Source organism: Chionomys nivalis, chromosome 14, assembly GCF_950005125.1.
Source record: "Chionomys nivalis chromosome 14, mChiNiv1.1, whole genome shotgun sequence".
Lineage (NCBI taxonomy): Eukaryota > Metazoa > Chordata > Mammalia > Rodentia > Cricetidae > Chionomys > Chionomys nivalis.
Window position 1 is genome coordinate 47,582,879 of NC_080099.1, and position 19,225 is coordinate 47,602,103.

General features: G+C 42.8%; 2 protein-coding genes across 3 annotated transcripts in view; both read left to right on the plus strand.

Moving 5' to 3' along the window:
* Positions 1-4,175, plus strand: part of Brd8 (bromodomain containing 8) — a 26,916-nt gene extending 22,741 nt beyond the window's left edge. For both annotated transcript variants that reach the window (XM_057788902.1, XM_057788903.1), the window contains one exon: positions 511-4,175. In XM_057788902.1, coding sequence (XP_057644885.1) covers positions 511-570 — 60 coding nt within the window. In that variant the 3' untranslated portion in view covers positions 571-4,175. The remainder of the gene's footprint in view (positions 1-510) is intronic.
* The window catches only part of LOC130886787 (bromodomain-containing protein 8-like), a gene marked incomplete at its 5' end in the record, with an annotated part of 25,668 nt that continues 10,533 nt past the window's right edge, over positions 4,091-19,225 (plus strand). Inside the window, 4 exons of the mRNA XM_057788907.1 lie at positions 4,091-4,399; positions 9,698-9,855; positions 16,284-16,373; positions 17,987-18,055. Of these exons, the coding sequence (XP_057644890.1) occupies positions 4,091-4,399; positions 9,698-9,855; positions 16,284-16,373; positions 17,987-18,055 (626 nt within the window). The remainder of the gene's footprint in view (positions 4,400-9,697; positions 9,856-16,283; positions 16,374-17,986; positions 18,056-19,225) is intronic.

Here is a 19,225-nt window from a genome sequence, read left to right on the forward strand (position 1 = left end):
TGCAGGGAGAGAGCAGCAGATGGAAAGAAGCCTGATTGTCCTGATCTCATGGAAAGCAACGGTCAGGAGGTGCTAGGGAACTAGTGCCAGGGTCAGTCTGCAGGAAAGGCCTTTCTTATAGGGACCAGCAACTGGACAGGTATGTTAGCCAAGAACCTCTCTCTCTCTCCGCTGCCCTTTCTGCCTCTCCTACTTTGCATTTTCTCTTCCTGTTCTTACACACAATGTGGGCCTGGGTGGGATGACTGGTAGTCATTCTGTGGGACCCCAGGTGAATACGAAGGCCTTTGTGTTGGCATGAGGAAGATATTGTCTTACAGTTCACTCACAGAATACCAGTGTTCTTTTAGCTGCTCTGGAGAACAGAAAATCCCTTCCACTTCATCCCTTTGGTACTCTCTGCAGATCCATTCCCCCAAGAAATCAAATTCCCAACATTCCTGTTGTATGTTGTCTCTTACTGTGTAATCAACTCACTCATGTTTCCTTCCTTTCTTTGATATTGTCTAGGATGGGGGAACCAGGGGACGCCGCTGTGCCATTGAAGCAGACATGAAGATGAAGAAGTGAAGCCTCAGAGTTCCCTCTTTGAGCTGAACCTGAACTAGGAATAAACAAGACATAGCTTGGGGCTTGTGGGCTCAGATCCACATTTGATCTTAGTCAAAAGGCTGAGAAGCAGTTATGGGTCCAGAAGAGAAGGTGCCTGGGCCAAATGACATGAGTTGAGAAAATCTCTTTTCAGAGAGTTGGAGTAGCACAATTGCCCGTTTTAGGGCAAAAATCATGGGCTGTGTTAATGCCCTACTGTGTAGCTAGCAGATTGTAGCTAATTTGTACTGTCTTGTGAAGTGTACAGACTTTTTTAAAGAATAAACCTGTGAAGTATGTGTATATAACAAACAGAAGGAAAACTCTGGCCTTTGGTGTGTCCTTTGTGTTTAAAATGTGTTTTCTTCACCACGGTAACTAATCATGAGGGATGGATTGTTAGAGCTGAGGAGTGGGTTTATAAGCTGTTTGCGGCACCTGAGAAGAGGTGAGTAGCCAAGACTAAACTCGCGATTGGTGTTTTTAAAAGAATTAATAGCGGCTATTTTATTGGACTTTTCTTGAATGTTTGGAAAATGTGAAGATTATCAGGATCTAGTTCATATAATTCCTTAGGGATTTAGCATGGACAAAGGCAGCAGAATAGGGCAGGAATGTTTCAAGCCAGGACTTTCTTTGTTCGTGCTATTGTTGTTGTTGTTTTCTTTTGTTTTTCGAGACAAGGTTTCTCTGTAGTTTTTTTGGAGCCTGTCCTGGAACTAGCTCTTGTAGACCAGGCTGGCCTTGAACTCACAGAGGTCCACCTGCCTCTGCCTCCCGAGTGCTTGGATTAAAGATGTGCACCACCACCATCCACACTATTGGTATTTCTGTAGGTAGAACTCATGCACAATATTATTCCGTCTTTTGAGGTGGAGTCTCTGTATTTTGACAAGGCTAGCCTAGAGCTAAAAAATCCTCCAATTTTAATTTCCCCAGTAGTTTGGATTACAGGTGTGTGTACCACACTGGGCTAGAACTGCTCAAGCAACAACAACAGAAACTTACTGATGTATGTAAAGGTTAGTTTCTGAGAGGAAGTTGAGGGCCAGGCGTGTATTTTGGTAGTATAGTGGTACAGCTCAACTAGTTCTTGGCAATCTCCAGTACTGGGGGAAAGAAATCACTTGAAAACAGCCTGGCTCATACCAGTAACCCTAGCACTTGGGAACTGGGGCAGGAGGATAGCTGATAGTTTGCGGCCAGACTGAACTGCAGAAGGAGCTCTTGTCTCAAAACTACATTGGTGGGGCCTGCATGGTGTCTCAGTGGGTTCAGGTATCCGTGGGAGGAAAGACCTGACTTCTACAAGTTGTGCTGTCATCTCCACACAATGGAGTGTGCATGTGTACGTGTCTGTGCACACACAAGTGTAATTAAAATTTTAAAAAATGTATTAAAAACCTTGTGACCTTAGTTTTATCTATCCTAACTTCTGTTTCTAAATAAAAATATTCATCAGTAAATTGAACTAGTATGAACCTTTTTAAAAATAAAATTACTAATAGGCCATGCTTTAATTCTTTATTCTTCCTGGAGGAAAAAGGTTTAAGAAGAATATGCCTAAAACTGGGTGTGGTGGTGCACGCCTTTAATCCCAGCATTTGTGAGTCAGGGGCAGGCGGATCTCTTGTGAGTTCAAGGCCAGCCTGGTATACATAGTGAGTTCCAGGCTAGCCAGGGCTACCTAGTTAAGACCCTGTCATTTAAAAAAAAAAAAAAAAAAAAATGTGCCTAGAAGTCACAAGTATTACTGCCTAAAATAGAACTGTTTGTAAATTTGAGGGTTTGGGATGTGGTTTAGAGTTTAAAGTTTACTTTGAGTCCTAGTCCTTCATGTACCGTTGTGACCCAAGCCTATTCCTGACACTAGAAGGTAGATAAAGGAGCATCAGTTCACACTAATAATTGGCTACATAGCAAAGTTCAGGTCACCCGTGATATACAAGACCCTGTTCAAAAATGTAAAGTTTGCTAAGCTAAGGGAGAAGTTAGTCTTTGAGATGAAATAGAGTTGAGTCCGTCCAGGAGTTAGAATATGAAATGAGTCTCAAAGCAGTCCACAGACAGGTATGCCTTACAAACACCAAGGCACTAGAAGCTGGAAAACTGCTGGGCATGGTGGTGCACGTCTTTAATCTTAGCGCTCCAGAGGCAGAGGCAGGCGGATCTCTTGAGTCACAAGCGAGCCTAGTCTACAGAGTGCCAGGCCAGCCAGGGCTGCATGGTGAGACCCGGCCTCAACAAATAAAAATTTTAAAAGTTTTTAAGTAGGGAAAGTTTGTGAATAAAGTGTTCTAAAGATAATTTTCGGTTGGTAGAAAAGCTGATGCATGAGTTTACCAAAATAGTAACTATTGGGGGCAAAACTAAGGCATAGTTAGGACTCATGCTGTTTAGGAGTGAAGTACAGATGAGACAAAAGGCACTCCTTGCCTCAACGGTAGAGACTAGGCCCCAACACTCAGGAAACTTTAGTAGAATTTTGAGTTTGAGGATATATATAGCAAGACACACAAAAGGCAGGGATGGTGCTCTTGCAGAGAGTGAGTTTAGGTTCTAGCACATCAGGCGGCTCACAACTGTTAACTCCAGCAACTAGGGTGCCAGTACTTCACACTGGCATATATACATAAATGGTCATTTTAAATACTTTTTAAAAATCAAGGGAGCAACTTGAACAGAGAAAAAAGTTGAAACTTGAATTTAATGACAAAGCAGAAGACCAAGAACTCAAGAATCTATTGAAAGCTGTGGCTAGATGCTGTGGCTGTAGCTAGCTTTCCTAGTATGCTTGAAACCCTGGATTCCGTTTTGCCAGCACATAAACCAGGTCTTTCTCGGCTGCCTACTGAGTGTGAAGCCAGTCTACGTGCCAACCTGTCTTTAGAAGGAAGAAAAACTGCAAAAGACAGTGCTTCTCTTCCAGAGGACCTGAGTTCAAGTCACAGGTGGCTTACCACCACTTCTAATCCAAGGGATCCGATCCCTCTACTGGCCCATGGACACACACGGCATTCACACACACAACACGTAAAAATAATAAAATTTCCCAATGAATGAATGAATAAGTGCTTCTGTTTTTATTCTGACAGTCAGATGTGACCAGAAGGATGCCATAGGTAACCACAAGTGTTTTGAGATTAATGATTAATAAATTAATAATAGATTAAAAGTTGTATATACTGAGGAAAATCTAATCCAAGTTTATTGCCTTGCTGAGTCCATGGGTATCTGGTGATAAAGCAAGTCTGTAAGTCAGGTATGCTCCAATTCTTCACTCCATTTTTGTCCAGTATGAAATCCAAGTTTGAAAATGGGATAATATAAACAAGCTATTTTTTATCCAAAAGATAAATTTTCATCTAATGTCTTTGTTTAGCTGGTTCTTGTGCCTCCTAATGAAAGAAATTTCAAGACCCTTTCTATGAACTTGGAACATAGCAGTGTACTGGGAGTGTTGATTTGAATTAATTTGTCTTGTTTTTATTTGAGTTAATGCATCTTTTCTGTGTGTTTACAGATGCGGTGTAAGTGGATCTGGATGAACTCTGGTCACAATGGCCCCGAGAACTCTGAACTGAGCAACGAGTACAGATCTGCCTTCAGCTCCTGGAACTCCAGTCTGGATCTTGATATGAGCAACTGTAGGGAAACTGAGAATTCAGATGCAGAGGCTGAAGAACTAGAGGAAAGCACACCAGAGAGAGAATCTAGTGAGTTCCTTGTGGAAGATGTCGAGAGTGAAGAACCTCAGGAGGAGGAAGAGCAAGGCAACAGCCAGAACCTCCTCCACTTCCTCTCTGAGGTAATGGAGAGGCTATTATTTCCACAGCTGGAAAGATCACACTTTACCCCTTTTCTTTTTCTTTTCCCCCTTCACTGTCTTGTCTTCCCCTTCGCTTCCTTTCACCTTCTCTTTTCTCTCATTTTGAGATCAGATCTGGCTGCTTAGCCCAGAAACCTGGCTTCAGCTTCAGCTTTCCAAGGGTCTTTTGCAGGGCCACCGCCCTGGCCCAGCCAACTCTTTTTTTTTTTTTTTTGGTTTTTCAAGACAGGGTTTCTCTGTGGTTTTGGAGCCTGTCCTGGAACTAGCTCTTGTAGACCAGGCTGGTCTCGAACTCACAGAGATCCGCCTGCCTCTGCCTCCCAAGTGCTGGGATTAAAGGCGTGCGCCACCACCGCCCGGCTTATACCCTTGCATGTTTCTACTACTGTTAGTCTTGTTTACTGAACCGAAGGCTTGGTACTAAAGAGATGGCTCAGTGGGCTCTTGCAGAGGGCTGAAGTTTGGGTCCTAGCACCCACATCAGGCAACTCACAAATGTCTGTAACTCCAGTTGCAGGGGATCCAATACCCTCTTCTGGCCTCTGAGGACACACACATGCATGTGTCATATATTCAGAAACAAACACACACACACACATAAAATTTAATTTTTTTTGTATGTATGTTTCTTTAAGACGGGTCTCACTATGTAACTTTGGCTGTCCTGGAACTCACTATGTAGACCAGGTTAGCCTGAAACAGATCTGCCTGCTTCTGTCTCCTGAGTGCTGGGACTAAAGCATGCACCACCATGCCCAGCAAATAAAAATAAACCTTAAAAAATAAAAACAAGCCGGGTGGTGGTGGCGCACGCCTTTAATCCCAGCACTCGGGAGGCAGAGGCAGGCGGATCTCTGTGAGTTCGAGACCAGCCTGGTCTACAAGAGCTAGTTCCAGGACAGGCTCCAAAAAACCACAGAGAAACCCTGTCTCAAAAAACCAAAAAATAAATAAATAAATAAAAACAAAATACAAGTACCACTGTGGCAGTGGCTGGTTATTATGCCCCCAGCACCTGGTGCTGATATAGAATATGGGCCAAATATATAGTTTGCAATTGAATGTCCTAAATCCACAGTCTTTAGGCCCCTGGGTCTTAGGAAGTAGAATTTTGTTTAAAGATTTTTATTATGTATACAGTGTTCTATCTTCATGTATGCCTACTCGCCAGAAGAGGGCACCAGATCTCATTACAGATGGTTGTGGGCCACCATGTGGTTGCTGGGAATTGAACTCAGGACCTCAGGAAGAGCAATCAGTTCTCTTAACCTCTGAGCCATCTCTCCAGCTCAGAAGTAGAATTTTTTTAACAATTTATTTAATTTTATTTTATGTACATTGGTGTGAAGGTACCAGATCCACTGGAACTGGAGTTACAGACAGTTGTGAGCTGCCATGTGGGTGCTGGAAATTGAATTCAAGTTCTCTGGAAGAACAGCCAGTGCTCTTAACCACTGAGCCATCTCTCCAGCCCAGGAAGTAGAATTTTTATATGCAGTGTTGCCTTATCATGAGTATCCTTGTTGTCCAAATGTCATTACCTTGGTTAAGGGCTGAGGACCAACATATTGGAACAGTGAATTTATATTTATTCTGCAACTGCAAAGGAACATGTTCAAGAGAATGTACATCAAGTTCAGCAAGTATCTAGTTCAAATGTTGCCACTTCTATAAAAGAAAAAGAGTTTAAGTTTTCTAGACAGCTATTCCCAATTAATCACAATTGACACTTGAGATAAAAAATTATACCATAATCTTAAAGAGCTAAGAATTATGTCTACATGTTCACTATGACCCACTGCCTTTGATAAAATTTAATAATTGAATGATTAAATGGGTTAAATCTATTTGCCATCCTAGACTTAGTCCTACTGACAGTGTGAGCATGTGGCATCACTGATGTATGGATGCTGGTTTCCATTGCTGTTCCTATGCATCTAATAATAAACTTTGATTGCAGGTAGCTTATTTAATGGAGCCATTGTGCATTAGCAGCAGAGACTCAAGGGGAAACTGTTGTCCTTCATCTGGTTGGTACCAGGAACAGGAGAGAAGGGAGATGGAAACTACCAAAGTGAAAGAGGAGCCCTGCAGACAGACTGAAGAGCTTGTAGCCAAGCTAGATTTAGTGGCTGAAAAGAAGCTACTGAGAGAATATGGAAAGCCAAAGGCAGCTCCAGCCCCCACAGATATTATACCCTAGAGGGTCTGCCCACAGAGAGTGAAGAGGTAAACAACTTAAATCACCTGGTCTTCACAGGGAGGCGGAGCAGAGTGGCTACAACAGAGAGCTGGACTCCACAGAGTTAGTTAAACTTCTTGGGTTCAAAGTCTGACTTCAGCACCAGTTTTATCCATGTGATCTTCAGTATGTTACTGGATATTTAGAAACCCTGTTTTCTCTGCTCCCAACAGATTAGTGTTCTGCTTTAAAGATTTTTTTTTTTTTGGTGAGATTTATTTAATTGCAAGAATGCAGCCAGACATTGTAGCACATCCCTGTAATCCCAGCACTTGGAAGGCTAAGGCAGGAGGACCAGAAGTTCAAGGCCACCCTTGGCTATACAAGGAATTTCAAACCAGCATGGGCTATAAGACATCCTGTTTTAAAACCCAAAACCGGGCTAGGGGCGAGCTAAATTGGTAGAATGCTTCCTTAGCATGCATAAAGCCTTGGGTTTGATCCCTAATTCCAAATAATCAGGGTGTAAATGATACACACTCGTAATCCCAGCTGTCAAGAGGTGGCTGCGGGAGGATAAGAGTTTTGAGGTTATCCTCAGCTGCATCTAAGTCCAGCTTGAGGTAAATAAGATTGGATTGCAAACAAAGGAGACAATTCAGTGGAGTTTAGTGATACACACCTGTAGTTCCAGTTACTGGGGAGTCTGAGGTGAAAGGATCATGTGACCTTGGGGGTTGAGATCTGCCTGGGCAACATAGTAAGACCTGGCTCTGTTGTGCCCAGAGCATGACCCCCAGAGAGGCCCAGACTTTAATAAGCAAGGTTATTTAGCATAATACAAACTAGTTTGGAACTCATCTCCAACCCTAGTTGCAGTGAGGTAGAGAGGAGTTCTAGCTCTTCTGTGGGGTAGGCTTTTAAAGGTGTAACTACAAAGAGGCCTTTTGAAACTGCTTTGGCATGGGTGCAAGGACTTTTGCTCTGTCCCATCCTGCTGTGTCAGCTAGTTTTTTGTTCTTAGAGCAAGGCCACCCAGTTCCTGAGTCAGGCCACCTTTATCAGCCTGTACCAGGTGGCTGGCTGGGCTGAGTGTCCTTGTGTTTGGAGTGGGAAGGGGGAAGGAAAGTGCTGTCTTTCTGGGAATGTGAGGCCAGTCTGTGTTTTTAATTTTAAAACATTCTGCTAGGAAATTCCTTCTTGTCCCTTTGAGAATAAGGGGTGAGGGTCCCACAGCTAAAAACCAATAAATAGGTCAATAGGAAAAAGATGGTGTAGCAGCTAAAGGTATTCAGTACTAAGACTGAAGATCCAAATTCAGTCCCTAGAACACACATGCTGGAAGGAGGAAACAGATTGCTGAAAGTTGTCCTTTGATCTCCACGTATGTTCATGTGTGTGTGTGCACATGTGTGTACAAATAAACAAAAACTAAAACAGTGAAATAAAAAGTCAGCTCATGTCAAGCACATTGTGTGACTCATAACAAGTAGTTATTGCCAGGTGGTGGTGGTGCACAGTTTAATCTCAGCACTCAGAAGGCAGAGGCAGATGGATCTCTGAGTTTGAGGCCAGCCTGGTTTACACACCAAATTTCAGGACAGCCAGGGATACACAGAGAAACCCTGTCTTCGAAAAACCAAAACAAACAAAAATTGTTGCAGATTATGTATGGGAGTTTCCTCCTCCTGTTTGATCCCAGCCACAGCTGTCTCTCTTCTTATGTCCTCAGAGAGCATGTCCCCCAAACACAGGCAGAACAGAGTCAGAGAGCATGCTCCCCAAACACAGGCAGAACAGAGTCAGAGAGCATGTCCCCAAACACAGCAGAACAGAGTCAGAGAGCATGTCCCCCAAACACAGCAGAACAGAGTCAGAGAGCATGTCCCCCAAACACAGCAGAACAGAGTCAGGGAGCATGTCCCCAAACACAGCAGAACAGAGTCAGGGAGCATGTCCCCAAACACAGGCAGAACAGAGTCAGAGAGCATGTCCCCCAAACACAGCAGAACAGAGTCAGGGAGCATGTCCCCCAAACACAGCAGAACAGAGTCAGAGAGCATGCTCCCCAAACACAGGCAGAACAGAGTCAGAGAGCATGTCCCCAAACACAGGCAGAACAGAGTCAGAGAGCATGTCCCCAAACACAGCAGAACAGAGTCAAGGAGCATGTCCCCCAAACACAGCAGAACAGAGTCAGGGTTGTTTTCGGCAGAAAGGAGAGCAGCAGGAATGGAAGTCTGGGCTCAGTGGCAACAACCAGCCGCCACTAGTTTCCGGCCTTAGAAGTCTTCGTCTCCCATTTTAACCTCATAGCCCATGCTGGGGCGGTAGGGGCGGTCTCTTGTCCGGAATAGGCAGGGGTTTCTCAGAAGATGTCTTTCCCCATAATTTATTAACAACTAGATAACATTAAACGTGGGACTACCTATGGTTGGAAAGTTTAGTGGGGGAAGTACCCTGCTTGTACTCCTCAAGGAAGTGTCCATCCACAGGAATTGACGATAGCTGGCTGAGGCCTATTTTGGTTTCTTTCTTTCCTGGATAGAACCCAGAGTTTGAAGCATGCTAGTCAAACTCTGCTGAGCTAACAGCCAGGGTGCTGTTTCACACCCCGCTCCGAACCCTCTTACTTAGCTTTCCTGTGTTCCTGAACCTGCCAATGTTTATCCTAATGCTTGTTTTAGCTTTAAGAGAATCAGTCAGTTTGGAGTCTCATTGTTAATATTATCTGGCTGGCTATAATAGCTAGCTTTAAGACCCCAGGTGATACAGTAAAAGGTTAGGGTTTTTTGGGGGTTTTTTTTGGTTGTTTTTGTTGTTGTTTGGCTTGTTTGTTTGTTTCCCTACAGAGGTCAACATCAGATTTAGAATTAAATTCACATTTTCATTTTGGGGCATTTAAAAATTGTTCAGATTATCACTGAAAACTTTAGTGATCTGTCTAACAAAGTCATCCTTTTCTGATTTTTCTGGTAACTGTATAGAATTGACCTCTTCTCATCTTATGGTCTGCCTTCACTTATTCTGTATAAGTAAAGTTATGATGCAGATAGTAAATCTCTAAAGTTTCCTGTGCTTCTTGGGTTTCCCAGGGGGAGGCTCAGCAGGACTCAAAAGAGGAGGATCGGGGTGAAGGGGATACTTCGGACATGGACGAGCAGCCCCAGTCAGGTGACTATGATGACAGCACGAGCGCTCAGGACACTCCCCTGGTGGACATCCTTTACAACTGCCCCAACTCCTCACAACTGTAAGTACAGCACTGGGGTGTGGCTGCATGCTAGAGTGCCTGTGTCACACACAAGGTACCAAAGGTGATCCCCAGCACTGCTGGGACTCTGAGCATAGACCTTCATCCAAGGTTGTTAGGATTCACGCTTTTACTTACTTCTCTTTATAGTTACTTGAATTTGTTACTATGAAATGAATTATTTTTATAAGTTTTGAAAGGTGTTACAGGTGGAAAATACAGTGCTAATATATGGTGCAAGCAAAACACTAATGCACATAAAATTAAATAAATCTTAAAAACAACCAACAGCCTGTTTTGTTGACATTAAGAGAGCCTTCGTGGATGAGGATGTAGCTCATATGTAGATGAAAAGCCCTGGGTTCAATAACCAGCACTGTGAAAAAGAAGGGAAAAGAGTATCAATCATAAATAAACCTTCTCAATGATTGGTGCTAAGTGAGCTACTATTATACAAAATATACCTTTTTAAAAACTACTGGAATGGGGCCAGGAGTACATGCCTGTGCTTTCAGCACTGGGAAGGCCAAGGTAGGGCCAGGAGTATGTGTCTGTGCTCTCAGAGCTAAGGAGGCTGAGGTAGGAAGTTTGCTGCAAGTTCAAGGTCAGCATGGTCTACTTAGCAAGTTCCAGGACAGCCAGAGCTACAGAGCAAAACCATGTCTCAAAATTAATTTTGTAGAAACCTATTTTTAAAAATTATTATTTTTTCCCCCAAGACAGGGTTTCATGCAGCCCAGGCTAGCTTCAAATTAGCTATGTAGTTGAGGATACCTTGCTCCTCCTATTTCTACCTTCCAAGTGCTAGGATTATAAATCTAAGTCATCTTGACCAGCTCTTTAAGATGAAACTTTATGTGCTCCCTTTATCTTGCATGTATCTTTGGAAATTGTTAATATAATTGTTTTATTTTTATAGATAATTGAGGGACTAAAGACCATATTTTACACATATATTTATTTTGAAATATGGTCTTACTAGGCAGCTCTTGTTGGCCCGTGCCTTGTTATGCTCCTCCCTCTGACTCCTGAGTACTAGGATTACAGGTATATTCACCATGTTCTCCTCAGACTATTTTTTGGAAAGCAAAAAGTAGCGAGCTATGTTGGTACAGGCAGGCTAATCTTAGCACTCTAGGAGGCTGATGAACCTGTTTTTGTGTGTGACATTACTACTGGGGAAATTTGAACAAACATCTGCTTACATCAACAGGGAACTGATCAGAGACCAAAGTAATGATATCACCAGAGTCCAACTTAGTGAATTAATAAGTTTATTAGGAAAATTTACAGGAACATAGGTGAGAGGTTACTTATTGGAGAATAAGATGTCTGAAAGGGAGCACTGAAAACCCACCCCATCATGGGAACATCTCATGAAAACTGAAACCTTAGATCTCTCTGTATAACTTGTAGGCAGATCAGTAGATGGGAGAGTCTCCTTAGAAGTCCTTACTATTTATATAACTTTGGTGGGGAGGAGCTTGTGAATCTTCTCAGTTTCAGGGACTTCCTGAAACTTGCCAGTTGTTTGCTTCCTGATCTTAATGAGCCCCCTGAGTTGAAAAGGAAGTCCTTTTAGAACTTCCTGAGTCTTGTCTTTGTTGTGTCTTGTTTTGAGACAAGGAATCAAACCTGGCTGTCCTAGAACAGGGTATGTAGACCAGGCTGAAACTCACAGTTTCTTTGCCTCCCAAGTACTGGGTTTAGAGGCATATGCCAACATGTCTGACAACTTCCTGAATCTTCAAGGAACTTCATTTCAAAATGGGATGTTTAAATTCAGAGAAAATTGCATAGATCTTCTGTATCTTAGGGGAAAAAAGAAAGGTAAAAGGGAGAGAGGAGACAGGAGAAAGAAAAGAAAGCAATAGAATAGTGGTGATGATGTCTGCTTGATCAAATATATTTTCTTGTTTATTTGGTTGTTGAACCAGAGTTTCATGTAACCCAGACTGACCTAGAATTCAGTATGTAGCTGAGAGTGATCTTAAACTTCTGATCCTACTGTCTCTGCCTAAGTGAGATTATAGGCTTGGCCAGTGGGGATAGAAAGCTGAATTCTTATGTTAAAGCACAAGTTTAAAGCCCATTTAAAAAACTGAGCTTGGTGCCTCACATCTATAATCCCAGAACTCATGAGTTCCCTGGTTGACCTAATAACTTCCAGTCTGGCTACAAAGTGAAGCTCTCTGTCAAACAACAATAACAACAGTCCCTAGGGTGTGGGGAAGGTAGAGGTAGATCCCAAAGGTAGAGTGCACTGATAGAACTCTTGGCCAGTATACACAGGGCCTTGTGTTTTAGCACTGGAAAACAAGATCAGACAGAACAGGTGTTCACCAGCTCTTCTCTATCTCAATCTGTAGTCTGTATTGACAGGGACAAGAGAAACAGACCTTTGGGGTCTGGTCTACTACACTGTACACCCACTCCCTTGCTTTTGCTCTCATTTATGTTACTTGGTATTTGTCTCTATAGAGGTAAAATAAACGTAAGACAGAGATTCTTAAAATATGCATAGTTGGTTAATTATGAGGTTACAAAACCTACAACAGTACATATAGTGCATACATTAAATACTTACTGTGAGGATGTAGAAATGAAGTTCTACAACCTAGTGCAAAGGAGCTGTTGTTTATTCTGAGTGATCAGAAACTTAAGGCACAGATGCTATTACAAACCAGCCTCCCATAAACAAACCTAATGACACTCACTGGGACACACGTGGAGACAGGGAAGGAGAAGAAAGGCTAACTGGGAAAAGGAAAGGGACTAATGGGACAAGAGATGGTAAGGGGGTGATGGTGAATATGATCTAAATATACTAATGTGCATGTATGAAAAAAGTCTAATGAAATCCATTATTATGTATAATTAATGTACGCTAATAAAAACATTAAATAAAATAGGAATGGCTGGAGAGATGGCTCAGCAGTTAAGAGCACTTCTACTCTTGCAGAGGACCCAAGTTCGTTTCCCAGCACCCATATCCAGAGGCTCACAACCATCTGTAACTCAGCTCCAGGGAATCTGATACTCTCTTCTGGCCTCCTCCGGCACTGCACTCATGTACACAGAAACACACAGAATTACAAAACAAAAATAAATTCTTAAAAAATAAATAAAATAGGAAAAAAGAAAAGAAATTTGTTTTGTGCCTTAAATGTCTTGCTTGGATAGGGTTCTGTAAAATAATAGCATCTAAAGATAAGTTGAGTAAAGCGCATAGTGAAATTATATGATTTGATGGTATGTGATTTAGATCCAGGTGAGGCCAGGTATGACGGCATACGCCTTTAATCCCAGCACTCGGGATACAGAGACAGGTGGATCTCTGTGAGTTCAAGGCCAGCCTGGTCTACACAGCAAGTTATGGGCCAGCCAAGGATACATAGTAAGACCATATCTCAATGAATAAGTAAATAATGAATTTAAAGTGCCTGGAGAGATGGACCAGCAGTTAGAAATACTAACTGCTCTTGTAGAGGACTAGGGTTCGGTTCCCAACACCCACATGATGTAACTCCAGTTTCAGGGCACCCAATGACCTCTTCTGACCTCCTCCATGGGTACCAGGTACACACATAGTACACATACGTACATACAGTCAAAATATTTATACACATCAAGTAAAAATAAAATAATCTAAAAATTGACTCTAGATCTAGGTAAAATATTACATAATGAAAATAAATAGTTATGAGGAGGTATTAAAATTGAACAGATAGGAGTGTAGTTTCACATGGACTTATACCCTTTAGTACACGATGCAAAATAAGAATATGAAAATCATTTTTTTCATGTGACAGGCTCTCATGTAGCCCAGGCTGGTCTTGAGTTTGCTCTGTAGTCAAGGATGATGAACTTTTGATCTTCCAGTTTCTGTTTCCCAAGTGCTAGATCTGCAGATGTGCCACCGTGTCTAATTGAGAGAATGTTGAGGGGATAAATACAGTGTGTGATGTAGAACATGTAACATACCATTTGACTTCGCGAACAAAAAGCTTTTCTTCCTTTGTTTTTCTTTTTTCTTTCTTTCTTTCTCTCTTCCTTTTTTTTTTTTTTTTTTTTTTTTTTTTTTTTTTTTTTGAGACAAGATTTCTCTGTGTAGCCCTGGCAATCCTGGAACTTGCTTTGTAGACTAGGCTGACCTCAAACTCAGAGATCCACCTGCCTCTGACTCTCGAGTGCTGCGATTAAAGGTTGTGCCACCATTGCCTGGCTCAACAGAAAGCTTTACAACCGGGGAAATTATAAGTGAGATAAAGTATTGAACTGTTGTATCTCAAAAGAAAAGCAAAGAAAGACAATTTAGTCCAGGAGGGGAAGTATCATGAGGAGAAAGGAATCTATAGTAGGTATTTGTTTTAAGATTATGATAGCTAAGGATATAGTCTAATAGTAGAGTGCTTGCTTGTCCAGCCAACAAGAAGCCCTAGTACCAGAAAACAAACAAACAAACAAAAAATGAAAACTGAGGTCAGAGGGAGGGCTCAGTGTGTAAAGACACTATTGGCCAACTTGATGACTTGAGTTGCACATGGTAGAAGAGAACCAGCTCTTTCAAGTTGTCTTCTGATCTCCATACGTATAAGTGTACCTTGGTACCCACCTGTGTGCGCACGCTAGCACACACACACACACACAAGCACACATGCAGGCTATAGAAGAAACTAGGGAAAAAGCTAAAACAACTGAGATCGCTGTGCAAAGGAGGCTGAGTGATACTGACGAGCAGGCAGGAGGGCTTAGGGTTAGTCTCCAAAACAGGGAGACAAAAAGAAAAAGTTCAGTTTGGAGACACAGTTTGCATCCAGAACCAGTCTACTAGGGCAGATGGGCCCACTTCCGAATGTTAGAATGGAAAGCAAAGGGCGGCCATTATCAAGAGGCTGCTAAAGGGAATACCATATTTCTCCTGTGTAAAGTGTGCAGTCTGATCCAGGTAGGGATCCCCAGCTGCCAACAGGTTCCTAGGACATTGTTCAGAGAGGAGTACACGTGTATGCATAGTGTGCTCAGGTAAGGGTCTTAGGCTGCCAGGCATATTCCTAGAAAAGGGGCGGTATGTGTATAGCCCAAAGAGTGGGCTTCCAGGCTGCTAAATTTGGCTACCCCTAATGAGGCATACAGGGAAGAGTGAAAGAGAAAAATACTTAAATATCAAACGTTCAAATGAAACATAAGAGAATTCTTTGATATGTGAGGAACAAATTAATAGTGTCTACTATGTTTCCTGTGGTTATAGGTACTTAGGAAAGAACACTGAACAAAAACTATTTTTTTTTTGAAGTGGAGTCTATGTAGCCCGGATTGGCCTCCAGCTCATTATGTAGCCTTGAACCTCTACCTTCTTCTGCTTTCAAAGTACTGGGTTATAGGTGTGCACCTTCAAGCCCACTTCAAACTATTTCATAGCACAGTTCTGTAGAATCACAGGTGCCAACCAGCAGGAGTAGACAAGACTCAAGTGAGCCAGGCAAGCACCTGTAATCCCAGCATTTGGGAAGCTGAAGATTAACAGTTTAAAGCCGTCTTGAGCTAAACATAGATTTTCAGAATAGTCTCCAAACATCAGGGTGGGGGGAAAGGGGAGAAAAGGGAAAAAAGGCACAAGCAGTTTCAGATTTGCAGTAGACTTTATAAGACAGTCCACTTGCCCAGTATGGTGGCACAGGCTTATAATTCAAGTGTTCTTTTTTTTTTTTTTTTTTTTTTTGGTTTTTTTCGAGACAGGGTTTCTCTGTGGTTTTGGAGTCTGTCCTGGAACTAGCTCTTGTAGACCAGGCTGGTCTCGAACTCACAGAGATCCGCCTGCCTCTGCCTCCCGAGTGCTGGGATTAAAGGCGTGCGCCACCACCACCCGGCTTAATTCAAGTGTTCTAGGATGTGAAGAAGGAAGGAGAATCAGGAGTTCATCTTCGGTTACATAGCTAGTTCAAAGCCAGCTGGTCTGCACGAAACCCTGTCGCAAGAGAAAAAAGGAGAATGTGAGACAAAGCTAACCACTTCATGGGGCAGTAGTGACACAGTTCATTGTGGTGGAGAGAGATGATGCAGCAGTTAAGAGCCCTTACTGCTTTTGTAGAGGACTTGGGTTCAGTTCCCAGTGCCCATATTAGGCAACTCATAACCACCTGTAATTCCAGTACCAAGGGCAACCTATGCCCTCTGGCCTCTACAGGCACCAGTTCATTCTTGATGCACACAAACTCACACAGGCACACACAGAGACACATAAAAGAAAGTATGTTAAAAAATATAGTTTACTATCCCCTATTAAATACATTGTCGTGACTATGCTATTATAGCCCTTCAGATGTTTAATTAGGAGCGCTATACCTTGGGAAAGCCTCGTTATCCACCTAGTGAGACACAGGACTACTTATGAAGCGACTGTCTCTTTTCTGTCATGTATCCTGTAGGAGTGACCTAAGCCAAGGTGACCCTATTCAGGATCATTTCCTATTTAAGAAGACTCTTTTGCAAGTCTGGAAGATGATTGCCAGTCACAGGTAGGTTTCCAATATGAGATTATCTCCAAAACCAAAGGACATGCTTGGATATGCACACGGAAGGGGATATGTTCATCCTGCAAGTCATGATTGGAGTGGGGGTGCAGGTCTGTGACTTCAGCTGCCGATATGCCTGCCCGGCACACGTGACATCCTAGGTCTCATCTGAACATAGCGAACACTGGTCAGGATCTAGTATGCCTGTCATCCCAGCCTTAAGGAGATGGAAGCAAGGTGATCACAAGTTGAAGGGCACCCTAGCTTGAGATAGGCCTGAGCTACAAAACAAAACAAAGAGTCCCCCAAACTAAGAATGAAGCCATGGGTGAGACCTATATCTGTTTTATTAGTCTCTAAGGAGTCATGCTGTGCTATTTGAATTGCCCTTAGGAATTCATTCCTAATACATGTACTTCAAATATATGTGCCTCCTTCCCATATGGTGGATCTTCCTTTCCACAGTAACAGGTCCTCAGAGCTGTGGATAAGGCTCCCTAGGTAGAATGCATACATGAAGTTCTAGATTTAATCCCCAATGTTGCATATACCTGCCAAGTCTGGTGGTACACACCCATCAAGGCAGGAGAAGCAGAAATATACATTCATCCTTAGCGGTATAGCAAGTTGAGGCTAGCCTGAGTTATGTGACACCCTGCCTCAAAACAAACAAAAGGTTGGAGAGGGGCTGGAGAGATGGCTCAGTGGTTAAGAGCATTGCCTGCTCTTCCAAAGGTCCTGAGTTCAATTCCCAGCAACCACATGGTGGCTCACAACCATCTGTAATGAGGTCTGGTGCCCTCTTCTGGCCTTCAGGCATACACACAGAAAGAATGTTGTATACATAATAAATAAATATTAAAAAAAAAAAAAAAGGTTGGAGAGATAGCTCAGCAAGTAAGAACACGTACTGCCTTTGCAGAGGACAAGGGTTCGGTTCCCAGCACCCACACAGTGGCTCACAGCCATCTCTAACTCCAGTTCCAGGCTTCAGGTGCCATATCCTGGATCTGTGGGCACTGCACACATGTGATGCACATATATACATGGAGGCAAAACATTCATCCACATAAAATGAAAATAAATACTTTTAAAAGGGAAAGAAAAAATCAGGGTCTTGGAAACCTTGAGCAAATTTTGAGCCTTTAACTAAAAGAGATTATGATAATAGTTAAAATATCTTACAGGTTGGGTCCACCTCCCCACATTCTTGCTGTTTAGGGAAGTCAACAAGAAGTAATACGCTCCTGGGCAGTGGTGGCGCACACCTTTAATCCCAGCACTTGGGAGACAGAGGCAGGCAGATCTCTGTGAGTTCGAGGCCAGCCTGGTCTACAGAGTGAGTTCCAGGACAGGCTCCAAAGCTACAGAGAAACTCTGTCTCAAAAAAATATATAATATGCTGTTTGTTTTTGCTTTGTAGCCTAGCTGGCCTAGTACTAGAACTCCATAAGTAGTTGAGACAGGCCTTCAGCTCTTGGTGATCTGCCCCAGCTTCCTTAGTGCTATGACCTCATTTACTCTGTAGTTCTAAGTATTCTTGTAGTTCTCCCATCGTTCTCCTTTGGAGTGATTCCCCAGGGTTTCTTATCCTCTTTGGGTTTATATCTTAACAGGTTCAGCAGTCCATTTCTGAAGCCTGTGTCAGAAAAGCAGGCCCCGGGATACAAGGATGTGGTGAAAAGGTCAGTAGGAAAGGGGCCAAGAGCGTGGCTGGTTGCTTTGTTATTGTTTGAGACAGCGTCTCACGCAGCCCAGGCTAACTTTAAACTGGCTAGATAGCTGAGGATGGCCTTGAACTTCTTATCCTCCTGACTCCAATTCCCAAATTCTGGAGTCACAGGTATGTACCGCCATGCCCATTTTTTGTGGCGCTGAAGATTAAACCCGGGGCTTAGAGCATGCTGGGCAAGCCTCTACCAGCTGTACGACATTCCTAGTCTAATTCATTGTTTTCTTTTTGTTCGTTTTGTTCTGTGGGTTGCAGTAGCTCAGGCTGGTCTCAAATGGTTGGAGCTCACCTTGAATTCCCAATCCTCCTGCTTCCACCTCTGAAGTGCTAGGATTACAGGCCTGAGACACTACGCCAGGCCCTGGGTTGCTTTTGTATCTGTCTTTTCATTCTTTATTTCCCATCTATTAGACTATCTTATTTCCAGTACTCACAAACTCAAGATATATCCCACAGCCAATATAAACCAGCTTGGCTTAAAAAAATTTTTTTTGGATATGCTTTCTGTTCCCTGCCCCAACAATACCTAGATTGGTTTTTAACTTGTGGGTTCAAGTGATCTTCCAATTTCTGCTTCTCTCTTAGCTGAGACCACAGGTTTTTGAGACAATCTCATGTACCCCATGATGGTCTCAAACTTAGCTGCAGATGATCTTGAACTCTCAAGTCTCCCGCCTCTACCTCCTGAGTACTGCAGTTACAGCTGCTATTACTGTTGTTTCTTTTGTTTTAAATTTTGTTTCCCATTTATCTCAGTTTAGCTGCTAATTGGAGATATTTCTGCCCCATTCTTCACAGTGCTGCAGTTAAATATGTGTGCACCCATCCCTGGTCCTTCCACATTTGACAGTATTTCTTGAAGAAAATTTTAAGAGGGACCCTGTGTTCATTCAGGCAGTTAGTTTTAGACATGCTAAGATAAAGACATTAAAGGAAATTAAAAACATCGGTTGAGTGCAATGTTTTGGATGTTGGCATAGTTAATCTAAAATGCTGTCATAATGGTGATGGCTCAGTGGTTAGGAGCACTCAGTTGCTCTTGCGGAGGGTGCAGGTTCAGCTCCCTGTGCCCACAGGGTGGCTCACAACCATCTGTAACTTTGGAGCTACAATTCCAGGGGGT